Source organism: Acinonyx jubatus, chromosome D1 (assembly GCF_027475565.1).
Source record: "Acinonyx jubatus isolate Ajub_Pintada_27869175 chromosome D1, VMU_Ajub_asm_v1.0, whole genome shotgun sequence".
NCBI classification, from domain to species: domain Eukaryota; kingdom Metazoa; phylum Chordata; class Mammalia; order Carnivora; family Felidae; genus Acinonyx; species Acinonyx jubatus.
The window spans coordinates 110,939,751-110,959,443 of record NC_069390.1 but is presented as its reverse complement, the minus strand read 5'-3'; the positions used below and the strand labels follow the sequence as shown (position 1 = coordinate 110,959,443).

The 19,693-nt window shown below is 52.8% G+C and overlaps 1 protein-coding gene across 3 annotated transcripts in view; it reads right to left on the bottom strand.

The window, feature by feature from the left end:
- Window positions 1-9,621: 9,621 nt before the first annotated feature.
- PDGFD (platelet derived growth factor D) overlaps window positions 9,622-19,693 on the bottom strand; it is a 221,024-nt gene continuing 210,952 nt past the window's right edge. For all 3 annotated transcript variants that reach the window (XM_027051962.2, XM_027051961.2, XM_053204182.1), the window contains exon 7: window positions 9,622-12,064. In XM_027051962.2, the coding sequence (XP_026907763.1) occupies window positions 11,939-12,064 (126 nt within the window). In that variant the 3' untranslated portion in view covers window positions 9,622-11,938. The remainder of the gene's footprint in view (window positions 12,065-19,693) is intronic.

Sequence of the window (19,693 nt, the reverse complement as noted above, 5' to 3'; positions counted from 1 at the left end):
AGTGGAGGGCAGGAGGAAGTTGCTGGAACCCCAGAGGGCACTGAACCACCCAGTCCAGGCGGCACAGGCTGGGACCACGTTCTGTGGGCACAGGTGAGCACAGGTGCGCTGAGCACAGGGTAACGCAGACTCGCGGCCCCCACGTTGTACACCTGAAACTCAGGTAACCTTGGGTGGCAACCCTACTCCAACACCAAACAAGTACAGTCACCTGCTCCTGGCACTTCCGGGGGGGGGTGGGGGGGGGCGGGGGGAGCCCAGCCAAATTCCACTTGCTGGTGGCACTGTCACTTTCGGGAGATTTCCTGTCATTTCTTTCTTCTTCATTCACTTGGATTCACTTCCAAGAATACCGCTCAGTAAGGTAACTATTTTAAATCTAACTGGAAGTGAAAGTGTTTACAGCTGTACGTCCTACACCGATAAAAATATTCCAAATGAAGAAGAAGAAAAAATACAGATAGATAGTCGATCGATCTGCCTCCTGGGACAGAGACCCAGGTGGAGAATTCGGAGGAGCTGAAGGCACGCAGGTGACGCGTTCAGCACCACCACGCACGCGTTACGTGTTGTTTCACCGACTGTTCCTGCCGGTCATTCGCCGTCCCTTGACCCCAAGGTCAAGCACGCCCCAGGGCTCGAACCTCTCTTCCATCTGCTGTCACCCCCATCGTGACGTCCTGCAGTTTCCTGGCTCTGCACACCCACTCAGAGTCATGTCTCTGCCAGAGCCCTGGACCCGCTCTCCACCTGCTTCCCGACTTCCACACGAGTGGTCCGGTCAGGTTGCAGACTTTGGTTCATGCAGCTCCCCCCACCTCCACTCAGCCCCAGATTGTGGGAGCACAACCATCCGTCCTCTGACACCCGCATCCCATCCACAGACAAATCTCGGCAGCTATGTTTCCCCAATATTCCAGGATCGGAGCACCTGCTACTCTCCCACGGTGTCTGGGCCACCGTCACCTGTTGCCTGTGCTAAGGTGGCATCAGCCACCCCCTAACTTGTGTCCAAGCCGCTGCCCCACCCCCTTCAGCCCATCCTTAACAGACGCGGGGTGAAATCACAATTCCTCACCTCAAACCCCGGGGAGGCTCCCTGCACCAGCCAAGCCAGGATGTGCTGCAGAATCGGAAACCACAGCAGCTATTCCCACGGAGTTTTCTTTGTTTCTCAGGATCTACAACTAGTATGCGTCATCAGGGGCTCTGCTCAGCACATCCCTCAGAACCAGGGTGATACATGCTCGGCCTTGGCATGTGCTAACGTCGTCCCTGCAGTATGGACGGGGTGGGAAGATGGGCAGCGTCTTCTCAAGATTCCTTGTCCGCTTCCGTCTCACTGGCTAAGCCAGGTGTGTGGCAGCACAGCACAATTCTGCTCTGAAATCTCCGTGGCATGAGGACGGTCGGCCTTCATTGGTCGAGCATCTGCAGGCCAGTGGGGGTCCGCTGATCTCCACTAGGCTGGCGGGGCGGGGGGGGGGGGGGTCAGCTGACCTCCACCGGGCTGGCTGGGGGTCAGCTGGTCTCCAGTAGGCTGGTGGGGGATCAGCTGATCTCTACTGGGTTGGCGGGGGTGGGGGCGGGGGGGGGTGGGGTTCAGCTGGTCTCCAGTAGACTGGTGGGGGTCAGCTGATCTCTACTGGGTTGGCGGGGGGTGGGGCGGGGGGGGGGTGGGGGTCAGCTGGTCTCCAGTAGGCTGGTGGGGGATCAGCTGATCTCTACTGGGTTGGCGGGGTGGGGGCGGGGGGTGGGGTTCAGCTGGTCTCCAGTAGGCTGGTGGGGGTCAGCTGATCTCTACTGGGTTGGCGGGGGTGGGGCGGGGGGGGGGTGGGGTTCAGCTGGTCTCCAGTAGGCTGGTGGGGGATCAGCTGATCTCTACTGGGTTGGCGGGGGTGGGGCGGGGGGGGGGTGGGGGTCAGCTGGTCTCCAGTAGGCTGGCGGGGCGGGGGGGGGGGGGGTCAGCTGACCTCCACCGGGCTGGCTGGGGGTCAGCTGGTCTCCAGTAGGCTGGTGGGGGATCAGCTGATCTCTACTGGGTTGGCGGGGGTGGGGGCGGGGGGGGGTGGGGTTCAGCTGGTCTCCAGTAGACTGGTGGGGGTCAGCTGATCTTCACCAGGCTGGCTGGGGGTCAGCTGGTCTCCAGTAGGCTGGTGGGGGATCAGCTGATCTCTACTGGGTTGGCGGGGGTGGGGGCGGGGGGGGTGGGGTTCAGCTGGTCTCCAGTAGACTGGTGGGGGTCAGCTGATCTTCACCAGGCTGGCTGGGGGTCAGCTGGTCTCCAGTAGGCTGGTGGGGGATCAGCTGATCTCTACTGGGTTGGCGGGGGTGGGGGCGGGGGGGGTGGGGTTCAGCTGGTCTCCAGTAGACTGGTGGGGGTCAGCTGATCTTCACCAGGCTGGCTGGGGGTCAGCTGGTCTCCAGTAGGCTGGTGGGGGATCAGCTGATCTCTACTGGGTTGGCGGGGGTGGGGGCGGGGGGGGTGGGGTTCAGCTGGTCTCCAGTAGGCTGGTGGGGGATCAGCTGATCTCTACTGGGTTGGCGGGGGGTGGGGGCGGGGGGGGGTGGGGTTCAGCTGGTCTCCAGTAGGCTGGTGGGGGATCAGCTGATCTCTACTGGGTTGGCGGGGGGTGGGGGCGGCGGGGGGGGGGTGGGGTTCAGCTGGTCTCCAGTAGGCTGGTGGGGGATCAGCTGGTCTCTACTGGGTTGGCGGGGGTGGGGGCGGGGGGGGGGTGGGGTTCAGCTGGTCTCCAGTAGGCTGGTGGGGGTCAGCTGATCTCTACTGGGTTGACGGGGGCGGGGGTGGGGTGGGGGTGGGGTTCAGCTGGTCTCCACTGGGCTGGATGGGGGTCAGCTGGTCTCCACTGGGTTGGCAGGGGCCCGGGGGGGGGGGGGGTGTCAGCTGGTCTCCATCGGGCCCAGCAGGGTCAGCTTCAAGCTGCAGGTCGAGTGGGGTAGCTCTGTTAGGCAGGTTCATCCTCCTCCTGCAGTCAGTGGACTAGCCAAGGCACGTGGTTTGACTTTGTTTTGTTTTCGCTCTAGAGGGCGAGCCCCACTCGACAAGTCCTTGCTGGCGTCACAGCCACTTATATCCCGTTGTCTGATGCAGACCGCGTGGCCAAAACCACATGAGGAGAGGTCTCCTCCGTCTATGGTGAAGCCGGGGCATGTATGTAGATGAAAGAACGAGTGAAGACTTGGGGTGGGTGAGCCAACCTGGCACACATGGCCACACCCAACTTGAAGGGAGCAAGGAAATGTAGTCCTCCCATGTGCTAGGACATTCCGGAATGTCTGTAGGGCACCAGTAAGGATCTTCGGTGGTACGAACTAGAGTCTCATAATGGTCTAAAACGTTCAATAAAATCTGGCTTCTGTGAGCTTCCTCCCTTCATCTCCGACCATGCAACCTCGCTTACCCCATTCCAGCAAACATCTACCTCAGGGCCTTTGCACTTGCTGTCCATTCTGCCAGGAGTTCTCTTTTATCAGATATTGACACGGCTTTCTCGCTCCGCCTCCCGAGTCTGGGGCCTCATGTGTCTGTCAGCTTCTACTCTGGTTTCCTACATCAACTCGATACCCAGTAAGAGGCCTTTTAACTGCCTGTCCTACCATTTCACTCCCTGGATCAAAAACCCCGAGGACTTCTCAACACATGACGAACCCCATCCCTGCCATGACCTAGAAGACTCACGTGAATTAGTGCTGCCTACTTCTCTCCCTTCCGTGTTCCTGCCACTGAGTTCCTTGCCCACAATACCCTAGTCCTCTCGCTGTTCCTTACACCATCCCTAGCTTGCTTCTGCCTCAGGACCTTTGCACGTGCTATTTCCTTTGCCTGGAGTGCTCCTCCCCAGGGTATTTCCACCTATTTTCACTTCTTTTAGATCTCAGCAAAACTGTCACCTCCTTAGGAGAGACCTTCCTTCGTCTCTCTCAGTAGCTTTGTTCTTTAACAGCAATGATCATTATATGAAGCTACATGTGTGATTATTTTCTGTATCTACCTTGCTGCAAACTCCACAAAATCTAGAACATTGTATTCTCGGTGGTCCTCTTCATTGGCCCTTGTGCCTAAAAGTGTGCCTTTCCTATAACGGATGTTCAATTATTATTAATTAAGTAATGAAACTTGACCAGAATAGTCAATGATGACCTCTGGATCCATGCTCGGGATTGTGGGTGACAAGACTCTATGAGGAAATCCTTTACCGCTGCCCCCCATCCACTGGCCGAGACAGCAGGCGTACATTGTGATTAAGGATACTGGCCGCACAGGAATGGCCTGGAGGTCACCACTAGTTGACCTCGGGCACTTTGTTTGAAGTCTCTGGGCTTCACGTTTTCACCTTCATGAACCGTAATAAATACAATAACAGGGTTGCATAATAAAAACTTTCTGCATACTCACTCTTTAATTTCAGAAAACTCATTTGTCATCGGGTTATTATGAAAATTAAATATAGGTAAGCTTCAGAAAATTTCGGGGATACTGTAAGCATTCAATGAACAGACACTATTATTTTTTATTTATCTTCTTAAAATTTCTTAATTTTTATTTCTTTTTGAAAGAGAGAGAGAGCGCGTGCGCGAGCAGGGGAGGGGCAGAGAGAGAGGGAAGGAGACACAGAATCCGAAGCAGGCTCCAGGCTCTGAGCAGTGAGCACAGAGCCCGACGCAGGGCTCGAACCTGAGAACCATGAGATCATGACCGGAGCCAAAGTCAGATGCTTAAACCCCTGAGCCCCCCAGGCGCCCCAACAGACACTATGATTAGTCAGTATTCATTATTTGTAGCTTCTGTCTTTGCAAACGTGCTCACTCCGCACGATTTATACGTAACTCCAAAGTCAAATCCACGTGGTGCTTTTGTGCGGTCATTCGGGGACAGGGTGAGAGCGGTGAAGCACCTGACGTGTCCCCCACGGTCCCAGCTGCGGTTGAGCCGGGGGCCTCTGTGCTCTTGCCCCGGCTCTCAGACCGTCTTCGTGGCCTTTTCAGCGTCCCGTCTTTTGCAGGTCTGTGCTTTTTGGTGGTGCATGTTGCCATTGAAAGAGGCGCCCAGGCAGGTGCTGGAGTGCTGTGTGCCCTCAGTGTGAGAGGCTGCGGTGACGAATTGGAGCGCTCTGGCTGGCAGCTCAATGTTCGTGGCTCAGTAATCCATGGTAGATGAGGTGTCTCTAAGCAGAGACTCCTGCAAACAAGGTGATGCATTTGCCGGTGGAGGGAAATGTGACCAGAGGCTCCCAGAAGGAGCCCCCCGTTTCCTGGCCGCAGGGCTGGCGATCCCATGTGTGTGGCGGTGCTGGGGCAGCTAGGGACGGCAAAGAACGAGGATCCGCCCTCGCCCCCCCCCCCCCCCAGCCCCCTGATCAATCAGCTTCTCCAACAGGCGGTTTTCACGCAAAATCCTGTCTCCACATACTTCTTCCCTCCCCGACGCCCCCGATTCACGCCTCCACCATCTGACATTCCCAGAGGAGCCAAGAGTGGGATCTGGTCGGACCTCGGGACCCAGCGGAGCGAGGGGCTCCCTCGCGGCCCCTCTGCATGGTGGGGTCATTCTTCTCTCCCCTCCTTTGCGGTCTGACCCTTGCCGGGCTTTACGATCGGTGTAGACGGATCACGGCTGCCATATAACAGGGGAGACATCTTCGAGTCTTCTCAGTTCCATCCTGACACGGACTCAGGTCCCAGTTTGGGTCAGGTGCGGCTACCCTGGCTATTCGGCTGAGGCGTGTGTGTGTGTGCGTGTGTGTGTGTGTGTGTGTGTGCGCGCTGTGAAGTGTTACTGGGGCTGCAGGCCTGTGGGGGGAGCCCTAGACCCCCAGTCACGTGTGGCTGCTTACCCTTACACGTAGACTCCCTACCGCTGGCACAACGAAGGTGTCTTTGGCCACGCCAGCCACACTTCACGTGCTCAGCAGCTACATGCTTCCGCCCCGTTCCCAGACCCTCCTCTGAGCTCCAGACCCACAGACCTAACTGCCTACCTCATGTCTCCGGCCGTTTGGCATTAGTATCTCATATGGATTTCTCGATCTAATGCAAACCTCTTCCCCCGCCCCCCCCCCCCCCCGGCTCCCCATCTCAATAAATGGCGTCTCCGTCTGCCTAGTTCGTTATGCCAGAAGCCCCAGAACATTCCGTGACACCCTCCCACTCCACGCTCGATCCATACCAACCGTGGCCAATTAAACATTCAAAATGTGCTCCTCTTCGAGCCACGATCTTGTTGTCATTTCTGATGCCCCCAACTTAAATCCTGCTGCCTCAGTCCCCCTCCCCTTTCCCGCTGGCTGACGGGTACTCAAATTTCGGTTCCTGCTCCCGTGTCTTAAGAAGACCAATTCTTAAAGGATCTCTTCCCGCCCCTGCTCTACACTCTACCTTCTGACGTCATCTCATGTCAGGCTTCTGCTGTTCACGAACACAGCGGGGTGGTTACGTGTGTGTGTGTGTGTGTGTGTGGCGCCACACCCACCCGCCCTCTCTCGTTTGATCAGAGCATTAGACGCGGCCGCTTCGTCGTTCTCCGAATCTGGTCCGCCTGGCACCGCCCTCAGCGTCAGCGACGTGTTTTCCGAATTCTGGAGCACTCACTTGTGAGCTTTGTGAACTGCTGTTGTCTCGTCTCCCCTGCGGTCACGGGTGTCCTTCAGCTTCCGCCCTTTATCATCCTTCTTACGGGGTCACCCTCGCTGCCCGAAGGACGGGGCCCGGTCAGCGTCACCAGCCCTGGCTCTTCAGACGGGTGGGATTTCTTCTCTCGAAATGAGCCTCCCCCTCCCTGCCTCCCTAAGGGTTCTGAGCGAGGAGAGTCCTCCCAAGCATGCAGCCCACACGACTTCTTCCTCTGGGACGCGCCCGGAGCCTGCGCTGCTCTCCCGCGGCGTCGCCAAGACCCTGAATCCTCTCGAGAACTTTGCTCACAGCACTCCTAGAGATTTGCCCTTGACGGTCCGTGCACCCACAGGGGATCCACCCCTTCCCGTCTCTGCGGCCTGAGCCCGAGGAGAAGCTTCCTAATTCGCATTCCCACCCCATCCTTCCCGCACGGGGCCATCTGCCAAAGTGCGGAAAGGCTCTCTGTCGCCCTTCTGGTTTTGTAAACGAGGACGCACAGGTCCAGAAAGGGAGGGCCTTCTGAGGTTCTCTCTCCTCCGTGATGACACCCGCAGGCCCGTATGCTGACAGCCCCAGGCTTCCTCTCCTCCACATGAAGGACACAACTCCCTGCCAGCCATCCACACAAGAGGATTCCTCGTGACCAGAGGATTTTCTACCTTTTCAAACTTCCCCCCAGTTGTGCCTGCAGACATTCCTTCCTGCCACTTCGCTCGTGAATCCACCTACATCATCTGTCTCTACTTCTACCTTTTGTTGTGGGCCCCGGGTTGGGACCCCAAGGCACACCTGATACGTAGCGCGTTTTAACACGTTTTGTTGAATGAATGCACGAAGCACACAGTCAGTTTCCCCCACACTGATGGCGGCCAGGTCTCCGTTCACAGAAGGCGATAAACACTCTGAAGTTCGTACCAAAAGGGACCATAATGGCAAACATTTCCTTGATGTGTTCGATGCTCACGGAGCAGTGATTTCTTAACATGTGGCCATTTAAGCCTGTGAAGTGCTCCCTCGGGAAACCGCCCGCTCTCCCGGTCTCCTCGAACGGCCCCCGCCTCCTGCGCCTTCCCAACGCACACACGGACCCTGATTCTGACCCTAAGACTGGTGTGTAGAGACCAGTGAGAACGAGAAGGAACGTGGAAGTCACAGGGAGAGAGGAAAGGCTAGAAAACACTGGAAGAGAAGGAATTTGTACTATGGCCTCCCAAAGACTAGAGAATATGACCCAGGACACGTTCTCAAAACAGAATCGGTATTACATGAATTATGTAAAATATAAATTGAATCCAAGAGTAATTTTAACACCTGGTTCCTGGCCACTAAACCTGGCAGCCGGTATCCAACAGTTTAAAATAATGAGAAAGTCAAATGGTTTTATTAGAAAATGAAGATTTCTTGGCCCATAACTTGGCTGCCCTAGGAACACGAAGCGTTGGTTCCCGACTCAGCCCCACTCTCTTCTGATGTGGTCTGCTAAAGAATTGTTACAGATCGCTATAGAAATGAAATTTATTTTGAAAAAGATACAAGTTAACTTGCAAATTCAGGACTGTAACACGAAGAACAAGCCTGAAGTCTTAAATTAAGTGCGTGGCCATCATGTTCAGGAGACACCCCCGTGTTTTATGGTAAGTTTTGCAGACCTCTGTAGGCTTCAACTCGATTTTTGTAAACAACAAAACTTAAGTGGGTGTCAGTAAAAACCAGTGAGTTACAAATGTTCTCTCTTCTAGCATATTTGATCAAAGCTGTCAATAAACAACATTGTATTTCCTGCAATTTCAGGCATGAATACTAATCTATGAATTGTAATTTAATATGCTATCAGAGGACCCTGGGAGGCTATGAACAATTTGGACATCTGTTAAGTTATTCTCGGAGTAAAACTGGACACATGTACATTTCCGGAAATAAAATAAGATTATTAATGTATTTGCATTAAGATACTGTTTACACACACACACACACACACACACACACACAGACACACACACAGCTACCATGATTTTTATGTAAAAATCCAAGTTATCTGAGTTAACAACTATGCACAGCAGTATTTGATTCCTTCCTGCCCCTTCCCCACACTTTGACTCACACATTACTGGTACTTCGATGGTAAAATTGATCCTTTTTAATGTTTATTTTTTGTTTTTGAAAGAGAGAGAGAGAACGCAGGTGGGACGGGGCAGAGAGAGGGGGAGACACAGAATCCGAACCAGGCTCCAGGTTCTGAGCCATCAGCACAGAGCCCGACGCGGGGCTCGAACCCACGAGTCCAAAGATAGGCTGCCAGCAACAGCAGCAGATCCTGCAGTGAGAAGAGCTCCCCTTCCACTCGCCTCTGCCCCCTCGCCCGCCCCTGCTCAGAAACCAGTGTCTGCACGCCTGTAGCCCCTGGCCTGGTCTTCTGGAGTGGGTAGGCCTGACCCTGCTGTGGGAAAAGGGTCCCAGGCGTCTGGGTGGTACCGACGTCGGGCCCCTAAGGAAGAAGACAGGCCGTGCCCTTGCAGGGATGGAGGTCAGACGAGACCGTGTTTTATTAAAAGGCCAGCAGGGAAAACAGTCCAAGAAGCAAACAGCAAAACAGCAAAGCCTCCGGTCCCGCCCTGCTGCCCAGCTCGGGGACAGGGACCCGGTGAGAACCTGCCACCAAGGCCAGGCCTTGCCCTGTTCCTGCCTTCTGAGCCCCGGCCCTCGGAAATCACCCAGCCTGGTCACCCCAAACAGCCGCAGGCGTTCCTGAAAGTCAATGTGTAACACTGCACATTGGGGAGCTGCAACTGGGGAGGAAATGATGAAGGAGTTTTGTTCAAAAGCAATATATATTTTTCATGGAGATAAGAGGCATATTACATTTGCTACAGAAAAATGCTACGAGACGAAAAAGCTGCGTGCTGCCGATATGACAAAAAGCATAAAAAATTCTACTTACGAAAGTGTTCTGCCCTGTGAGGACACACGGAATGGAAGGCATTATTCAGGTGAGTGAACCACGCAGAAATGCGGATTTATTAGGGTTTGTTTTGAAATGTAATTTGTACGGCGAGCTTTTTATTCCTTTGATGGCAATGAAACATTTATCTGCTCCGTGTTGGAAACGCAAGAGATAACAGATAACCGAGGGAGACGTCTTAATAAAACACTCAGGAAAGAGGAAAGAAACGTGAGTGAATACGACTGCTTGCATTTCAGCCAATAAATAAAAAGTGCAGACAGGGCTTTAACTGGAAACCGACCCGGTTGATGCAGCCTGGAAGGTTTATTAAAAATTGGGTAGAACACTGATTTTTCCTACTTACAGCTACGATGGGAGCTGCCCAAGATGATGCCACGTGCACCCACTTTGAGTTGGGGTGCACAGGCCAACGTCTTCATGGGGCAACCTGCCAGTGGCCGTGATGGGGACACAGCTCCTCACTACGAGTGCGCCTGCCTCGGCCATTTGTGATCGTGTCTGGGATTCTGGACAAGTGACCAATACAGCGATCTTCCCACTCCACCGTCGCGGTACAAACAGTGGAGGTTTCTAGGGACGTTTTCAAGGTGCACCTGCCATGAGCCTTCCCTCTCAAAGGGCTGAGAAAAGATGAAGTTACCACTAAGGAGACGTGAGAACCTGGTCCAGGCTCAGAAGTACAAGTATATTTAGGCCACTCGCCTGACCCCAGCGCTAACCCAGCCTGTCACACAGCCCTCACGCAAACGGTGTTAGCACACAGGGCCCCAGACTCACAGAAGAAATCAGCTCTTGATTCAAGGCAGAAACGGAGCCCTCTCGGAACAGCCCCACGGCTCTCTGGAGTCCAGTGCGTTCTCCCAAGAGTCTTGCTTTGGAGAACGAGGAGTCACTCACTACTCTGTGGATTCAGTCTCCTTGAAAACAGACATTGAGGAGCCGGGGAGGGAAAATGACTCGAAACCCCAGGAAGGAAACCCTGGTGGAGCAAGGCCACGTTCGTGGGCCTGTGATTTGCAGGTGGCTTCTCACAACACAGCTCCACAGATGTGGCAAGAACCAGAGCCCCCAGATCTGACTTCGCTTAGTCCGGAAGCCAGAATTCAGACTGGGGAGTGAGGATGTGATCGGGAATTTACGTCAACAAAATTGGGTTGTTCTGATACGTGAAAGCTTTCAGGCCGTAAAAAATTCGGGACGTTTGCCAGATATAAAACGCCACCGTAAACCCATATTTGTGTATCAGAGAGACAGGAACAGAAAAGCAAGATACATAAAACGAATTGGCCTAACCCGGAGAGTTTGGATCCATTATTAAACAGGGAGCCAATTAAATATTCCATCCAATCTCCAGTTATGTTAGTAATTCTGTGTTCACCGTTTTTGCTTTCAACTACCCAAATCTTCCGACGAACACCATTTTGAAAGGCTCCTACGGACTCCCCAGGCCATTCTCCAAAGGCGTCATTTCTGTGGACGGGCTTTCAGAAAGAAAGCGTTCAAAGTTCTGCGACAGTTGATAAATGGTCTCTGGAAGGATTATAATAATAAACCTTCTGAGAGATTTTTTTGCGACAGGTGTTAAATGAATTTGCATGCCTCAGCAGGATGCATAAAAAGAAGACTTAATGACTTAATTTCTAAGGCATCTATATTATTACCGCATGCTTCTGCAGACAGGTAATTACTGCCTACATAGGTAAGCGTGTAGTGCGTCCCTCGGGAAAAATGGTCAGGTCTCTGCCTTTTTCCCAGAAACCGTATTTTTCCTTCTTCTTCTTCTCCTTCTTTTTCTTCTTCTTTTTTTTTATAATTAGGATGTATCTATAAGAAAAGCCCATTTATTGGTTTTTTAGTATACACAGCGCTTTCTTTAAGAGACCAAGATCCAAAACTGTTTTGTGATTCAAATTTAGAAGTAAACAAAGTAATCTTCTGAATCTTCCAAGGACGCATTTCACGTGTTTAATTTGTCCCTCAACGCGTCAAAAGATTTTAAGGGTCTATAGACCTGCAGCATACGTAAGCTCTGGGGTACACGGAAGAAACCAGCTGATGTATTTACACGTAGACACGGACAGCGTACACACGTATGTATGCACGTGCACGCTCTCTGACACGATCATTACACGCCATCCTGTGTTCTGGGGGACAGAAGCTGACGAGGGGCCTTTCCACCTGCTGTGGCTGAGCGAGCCAGGCGGTGGTTCAGCACCCACCGGCTCTCACGGCTCTACAGGCCGGTCCTAAGTGCGGCTGCTGGTGGAACAGGGCCTCTCACAACCCCCCGCCCCCCGACACGAAAGGTTCCCTCACGCGCGAGGGGATTTGGCACACTTTCTCCTATCGCGGCGGTCTTGAGCTGCAGACGCAGTCGCAGCGCTCGTGGTGATCCAGCTGGATGTCGACGAGAGCCATGTGCTTGGCTCTGGCCCTCCTCCTGAAATGGCCAGGCTCGAACTGTAACACCTAGGACGAGAAGCGCGTGTCCCGTTAGCAAGCCCTTGGGTTCACGGTCACCAGATCCCCTTCTTCTCTTCGTGACAACCGGTTCCCAACCCCTGGAGAAACCAAGGAACACGACAGGCTGCCTGTCCTGATGCACTCGTGTAAATATTGTTACAGTCATCGGCTCCCTGATGTGGAGGGGTCTGGGGTCACAGGGTTCTGCCTTCTGTGTTAGTTACCAACCTGCAACACTGTGGGGAGCTCACGTGTCCCGACAGGGGCCTCTCGGTAGCTTTCTAAGGGCCCGATTTGGGCCAAGTGCTGCTCCAAATACTGTCACAAGTATCCCTCGGAACAGGCGTATGTTACACATAAATCCAACACTCAGCATTTATTACTTCTTGCAGACAGAACAGGGCATATGCTCTTGTGACCGAAAGTGTGGTGGATGCAGAATGTCTTTCCCTGAGGAAGGGGATTAGTGGCCATAATTAAGCGGAAATACGTTTACGTTCTGACGTATCTGTTGACATATAATGCCTTTTACGATTTAAAACAGATCAGACTTCACCATATTCTTTTTTTTTTTAATTTTTGATGTTTATTGTTGAGATACAGAGAGAGACAGAGCATGAGCATGGGAGGGGCAGAGAGAGGAGGAGACACAGATTTCGAAGCAGGCTCCAGGCTCCGAGCTGTGAGCACAGAGCCCAACGTGGGGCTCGAACTCACGAACCGCGAGATCGTGACCTGAGCCGAAGTCGGACATTGACCCACTGAGCCACCCAGGTGCCCCTCACCATATTCTCTCTACATTAATACCTGCGTATCAATACAACATTTCTTCGTGAAGTGCATCCTTGATTTCTTACATTAATAAGTTGATTGCGATGACATGAACGGAGCTGGAGAGTATTAAGCTAAGTGAAACAAGTGGGAGAAAGACAAACACCGAATGATTTTGCCTGTGTGGGACTGAAGAAACAAAACAAGTGAGCAAAGAGGGGAAAAAGGAGAGACAAACCAAGAACAGACTCTTAACAACAGAGAACACACGGGTGGTGCCCGGAGGGGAGGTGGGGGGATGGGTACGATGGTACGCCTGTCGCGATGAGCACCAGGGATGCAGGGAAGTGTGGAACCATCGAATTGTACTCCTGAAACTCGAAGTACTCTGTACGTTAGTTAACTGGAGTCTCAATACACGCTTAGAAAAGTAAGGTGAAACCGAACTTCAGCGAAGTTTAAAGAGAAGCTGTCTTCTCTCCTGCTTCTCCCCTGCTGCGGCCTCGGGAAGGCGGGCCTTCACCATCGCAGGCAGAATCCCCTGGAGAGTCCTACTGTCGCTTTCACATACACTGTCTGGTCGGTTCGACTGCTTCTCTCGCTTATGCCCTCAGGTTCCCGCTAGCCATGACTTCTGCCTTCCTTCTACTGTCCCTTCACGGAGGTACCCTGTCCCCACCCTGGAGGACTGAGATGCTCCAGGAGGCCGTGCACCCCATCCAGGGTCTTCTGGGCACCGAGAGCCAGGTCCAAGGACAGGGTCCTGTCCTCCAGCATCCTTGCCCCCGGGGGCCACTGCCTCTTCAGCGTGCCTGTGATTTCCCTCTGTGTCTCCAAGGGGCGTGGGGCTCCACGTGTGCACTGAGTGGGGACTCAATATGCTTTGCCTGGTTTACTGCCATCCCGGGTGAAGGCCAGACGTCCTGCCTCAGTGTCTGCATGACTATTCCTGGCATCCCTGCAAGTCTTTACTATGGATTCTCTCCCCAGAAGTTTTCTCAGATGACCAGCTTCACGTCATAAACCAAAACCATCTACTAGGAAACGGGGGTCCAGACTGCTCAGCCCTTGGCACCCCTTATTCAGCCATGCCGCCCACGGGGGCTCCAGCGAGGACAAGAATGGATGCTCTCCTTTGCTCAGTGTTCAGTCAAGCCGCAGAGCCTGGACCCTAAAGTGGGGCAGAGAGTCCCACGTGCAGGGGACCCCCAGGAGGACTCGTCCCCGAGGCACAGAGACTCACAAGTGCTTGCTGTCGGTAAAGCTGGTCCAAAGGGCAGTTCCGACGACCACGTATATCGTATCCTTTTCCTCCTGCAATTCTAGGACATGTACAGCAGGGATGACACGCTCTCCCACGATTTGTTACACGTTCTACTCGCTGGATCATAAGTGCGTGGAGAAGCAGAAGGCATTACTAATGTCAATGAGGACGTTCTAGATGCTGCACGCTGTTGTGAGTGACTTTGCAAATGACAAATTATTTGCACTTCACTCTAGCCCTCTTAGGTACTCTCCTAGGTCTCCATCCATGAGGGAAGAGAGACACGAAGGTGCCCCTGGTTACACAGCCGACATCCGCTGGTGCCAGGATGTGACTCCTCCTGGACCAGCTGACGCTCCCACCCGTGCGTATTTGGTCAGAGGGCCTCGGAAAGAGTCAGAGGTTTGCGTCCTCCAGCTTCGCCGAGAATTTCTCCACTGTGAGCCGGTCACTATCACCCAAGACCACACGGAAAGCACACCCCAGGGCTTACAGGGCAGGGGAGTGACTTCTGAGACGATGCACAGGGGACAAATATGTCTGCTCAGGCCACTCCGACCGGCGCCTGTGACTCACTGCTCTGTCGTGCTGAGTTCTCGTTGATGGCAGACAGCAGTGCGTGCCCTCGGCTGACGGCAGAGACCAGGCACTTTCCAACGGCTCTTTTGCTTGTTCGGGGACTTTCCCGGTGTTTTATATTAAGCAGCGTGGGCACAGGGGCCACGTGCTTTGCTGATAAGCCAGGAAAAGTGAATTGGCAGATGCCTTTCCAGACAAGGCAGGAAAAGCCGCGTCTGAACAGAGCGGAGGCTGGCCTGCTTCGCCGGCTGATGGCAGCGCTGAGGTTCAAAGCGTTAACGGTCTTGGGTTCAGGCACACGGCGCTCAGAGGGAGAAGGAAGCAGAGACAACCTGATGGAACTGGGGAGGCAAAGAGGGAGACGGAAAGCCTTTATCTGGGAAGGAAGCCCGGGTGCTCGGGGCGGTCTGGTCACTTTTCAAGGCAAGAGCCACCGCACAAATTATAGCCGCCCGAGGCCACTCGCGAATGGGCCTGTTCCCCGAGCTGTGGGACACCCAGAAACACAAATCCAGCCAGGAGGACCCAGCCACTTCTTGTCACCTGCGGGTGAGAACGGAAATCCTGACCCCTCTGTGTCACCTGGAAAAACCACACAAAGCCGGGAGGACTTGACTTTTGCTAACCGGAGAACATTCTGCCGGAGCCGGCTGGTGGCTTTCGTAACACGACACAAAGTCAGAGAGGCTCCGCTTGCAAATTACCATATCACAAAAGATATTTCACTACAGTTACGCGCCTCGTAGCTGAGAAACCACTGAGTGAATCATTGCTGTGAAGCTATTAACACTAATAAAACACTGGGCAGGAAAACTATGTGCTGAGTTGGGTCCTTCTTTATTGGGAAGATAAAAAGAGGTTGTTAAGGCCTTGTAACACTTCTCAAATTAATGGCTGACAAAGGAATATAAGGGCATATTCCAGGACAAATGCGGTGTATAAACCACAATCATTAAGAGTTAAAAAAAATTTTTTTTAATGTTGATTTAATTTTGAGAGAGAGAGTGCGAGTGGGGGAGGGGCAGAGAGGGAGGGAGACACGGAATCCGAAGCAGGCTCCAGGCTCCGTGCTCGAACTCATGAACCCTGAGATCATGACCAGAGCCGAAGTTGGACACTTAACTGACTGAGCCACCCAGGTGCCCCCAGAGAGTTTATCTTAAAAAAAAAAGCTTCCTATTTTTGCTTTCAGTTTGACTTCTTCCCTGCTCATAAGACTTTATGAAAGATGTGCAGAGGGTTAAGATTTTTAAGGGCTGGTAGTCAAGTTTTCTGATGAAACCTCAGTGATTACAAGCAAAAGTATGTGGAGGAGGGAAAATGCACTATTTTCTGCCCGGGTAACTGCTGAACTTGTGGACAACGGTCCCAGCAGAAGCAGAGCGTTGGGGTGGGGGGACTGGTACTGGGTGAGAAGACACGGTCCTCGGTAAGAAAGACACGGGTGACAGCGTTTAACAGTGTGTCCCTGGCAGAGTAAGTCTGAAGGTGTTGTGACAGTGAGTGTCCGTAAAGCTCTCCTCAATACTGAAAATGCAGTCTTGCTACTGGAGACATGGAGTTTTGTGGGAGCGCCCTGGGGTTCCTCTGGGAGCACCCTGGGAGCACTCTGGGGTTCCTCTGGGAGCACTCAGCCGCAGTCCCACCTCTAAAGAACAAAGAAGTCACTGTGTCGGCACCATACAGGCTGAAAGACTGCGTGCTCAGCCTACGTGCTGTGGATGATGTAACAGGGGCCTCACCAGGCACCGCATTTCTGAGTAGGGAATCAGCACCGAGGGTCGTGTCACCAACGGGTCTGGTCTACCTGAAGGGCGGCACGCCCCAAGGCAGGAAGGCCGGACCTGGAGCGCAATCCAGAAGGGAAGGAATGTGCACATTCCGTAGCTCTCAGTGGATGAGCGAGGAGTCAGTGGGCCACACGGAGGCCAGACAACCCCACCCAACTCCGCGTCGCACTCTACGCCTTCAGATGCTCTCATGGATCGGCATCCCCAGGAGGGGAGCATCCCGGCATGATGTCCGACAGGTGGACGGGCCATCCTAGCCACATTAACCGCCCCAGATCGTATCTCTGAGTCTCTCGCATGTGCCCGGTGCTCCCCCCACTGTTAGAGTCCTCACGTGATTTCAGGCAGGCAGGACTCTGGCGGGAGGACGGTGTCACGGCTAACAGAGACCGGGGAATCTCGGGTCGGGGAACCCCAAACTGCAGGTGATTGTGGGGACGAAGGGAGGAAATCCGAGGCCCCACGGGGCTTCAAGTGCCTGGCCCTGGGGTGCCTCCCATGTGGCAAAGCAGGAACCGGAGGCCGTATCTTCCTTCCAGCCTCAACGGTGTCCCTGGAAAGCACAGGGAAAGTCTGCAGAATGCGCTCACGGCTCACCCGAAGACACAGAAACGGAAGGAAGCAGGGAGGCTCTGTACCAGCTCAGAAATGCTATTTCCAGAAACAGAAGAGAAATGTTCTTGACTGTTGCTAGGTTGGCTATCCTCACAACCCCAAACCTCACCGCTTTTGCCACAGAGGAGAAAGTCTTTGGAAACCAATCTTTTCTCCGTCTCCTCGCCCTCAACTTGCAATTTTAGCTGAATCTGTTTCTACGGCAGATGCTTAAAACACGCCAAACTCAAAGTACTATTCTTTTCTCCCAAGTCTGAGGCTCGACCTTTTAAAACCTCTAATCAATCTTTTGGTTCATATATAAATATCTGCATTTTCTGACTCTTAAACTGTAACAGAAAGCAATTTTTAATATAAAATTTTACAGTGAAATAAGAGTAATGCTCTAAAGTCTTGCCCCCCACCCCCGCCCGGCTGCCATTTTGTCCAGAGACAGGAATGACTGTGCCAGAAACAGAGGCTGGTCCAGGCTGTGCTCTGTAGTGTGGTAGTTACTGCCTGTGTGGAGCTATCTACGTTTGAATTAGTTAAAATAAAATAAAATGACAAGTCCAGTCCCCCATTTGTGTGGCATACACATCAAGTGCCCCATAACCGCACATTGCCAGGGACCACCGCCCTGCACGGCGCAGGCTGGAAACGTGTCCATCCCTGCAGAAAATTCTACCACATCATACAGGTGGTTGTGGGGGCCTCGTGACAAAATCGTGAGAAGCAGCCCAGAGAAAACTGACTTTGCTCTTTCTCTCTCTGCTACGTCGTGAGTTTTTGGCTGTTGCCTGAATGGACACAGATAGGGGACCAGATGATGAAAACCGTCATCTAATTTAAAAGGTCGCTGGGGCACCTGGGGGGCTCAGTTGGTTAAGCATCTGACTTCGGCTCAGGTCATGATCTCATGGTTCGTGGGTTCGAGCCCCACGTCAGGCTCTGTGCTGACAGCTTGGAGCCTGGAGCCTGGAGCCTGCTTCCAATTCTGTGTCCCCCCCTCCCCCCCCCCCCGCCCTGCTCACACTCTCTCTCTCTCTCAAAAATAAACATTAAACAATTTTTTAAAAGGCACTGTATTTCTAGAGAAGATCCTATCCCTTCATGCACATTATCAAGGTAGATGAGAACTGAAATAACATCATCTCACTGTCTACACAATATGTTTTCTGGAAACTTCCCTTTTGAAAAAATTACCACCTCAAAGTTATCTTTTGTATTCTATACATTCCAAGAGGCATAAAGGACCTACTATTAGCAAAAAAGGAACAACACCTTAACAGGATACTTACAAGTACTTTTGAGAACAGAAAGTCATAAAGAAGGTAACACTGCATCGCACAGAGAAGAATGTTCCGGAGAAACAGCATGACCCGTGGAAAGAGCAATTATATCAGCTCCATTAGGGGCTTCATAATTTTTCAGATTTTATTCCCTAAACGCCGAGTGCTGAAATATCTGTGCAGAGTCGCACAGTTCTGCTTATGTGATGGGTTCCAGTTGCCCCCGTAAGGCAGTTCGTGCCCCACAGAAACTCATTTCACATCTCATCGGTTACCAGCAGAAGCTAGGGACCCTGGCGTCTCTTTTTTCTGGGGTAAGAACACAGTCACAGAAGAGAACAAGAACAGGGATTTTCCCCTAATGAGCCCCGCTCAAGCAACCCCCGTGTCTGGAAAGGGAGCCAGCCTCTCCTCTCTTCCACGGTGCAGCCCACAGAGTGGTCACGGGGACACATCTCAAGGGTGTTTTAGGAGCCCGGGGCAATACGCCAGGCGCCTTGGTTCCGGCTGTGCAGTGGCCGAGTGAGTGATTGATGCTGTTTGGTCCCTTGGTCCGGCGCTTGGCAGAGCGATTTTGTCTAGAGCTCTGCAGACTCCTAGATGTCAAAACACTAGGAGACGAGGTTTCAGAGATGCTGACATCTTAGACCCACTCACGTGATGGGCAGAGAACCAAGGGCTTCCCTTTCTCAATGTTAACTGTGCACAGAAATGTACAGGTAATGGCTCCCGGGGACAGAGACAAGAAGAGAAGGCGAGAAGGACCCTTCAGAGTTCTACAGTGTGAACTGTCTGGGAGGTGAGGGGTTTGGGGGCAGGGGGGGGCATATGTTTAACTCTGCCATTTCTGTCATAAACCACTTAAACAATGAAGCTGTACCTTCTATCTGAGCAGAGTCCAGAAGGAAACAAAGCACTCTACAGATAGATCAAGGGCCTGGACGCGAGTCTTCTTCCGTGGCATGATGTCTGCATAGACATCGTGTCACCTGCTAGATTATTTTAACTCTGTTCTGATGACTGCATTCTGCATGGACCCTCAGGGTGTGCCTAAACATTACAAAGTTCTGAGATGCAAAGGACAACGTCCAATCTGGACTTCACCGGGTCATACAAAAATAAAACACAATGAACACGGACCGTAGCGTTCTCTGGCCATGAGGACATTATTTTCCCCCGTGAAAACTGCAGGGTGGAGTAAGAAATTCTTACGCCTAAGGAAATAGCTCTGTGTGGGTCTAAAATAATGTGTTTCCCTCCTGAGGTAAGCACGGTCATTGTGACAGCTGACTTCCTGCACTTCCCAAGTCGGAAATACCACGGATGACGCAGCCATTTTCATTTA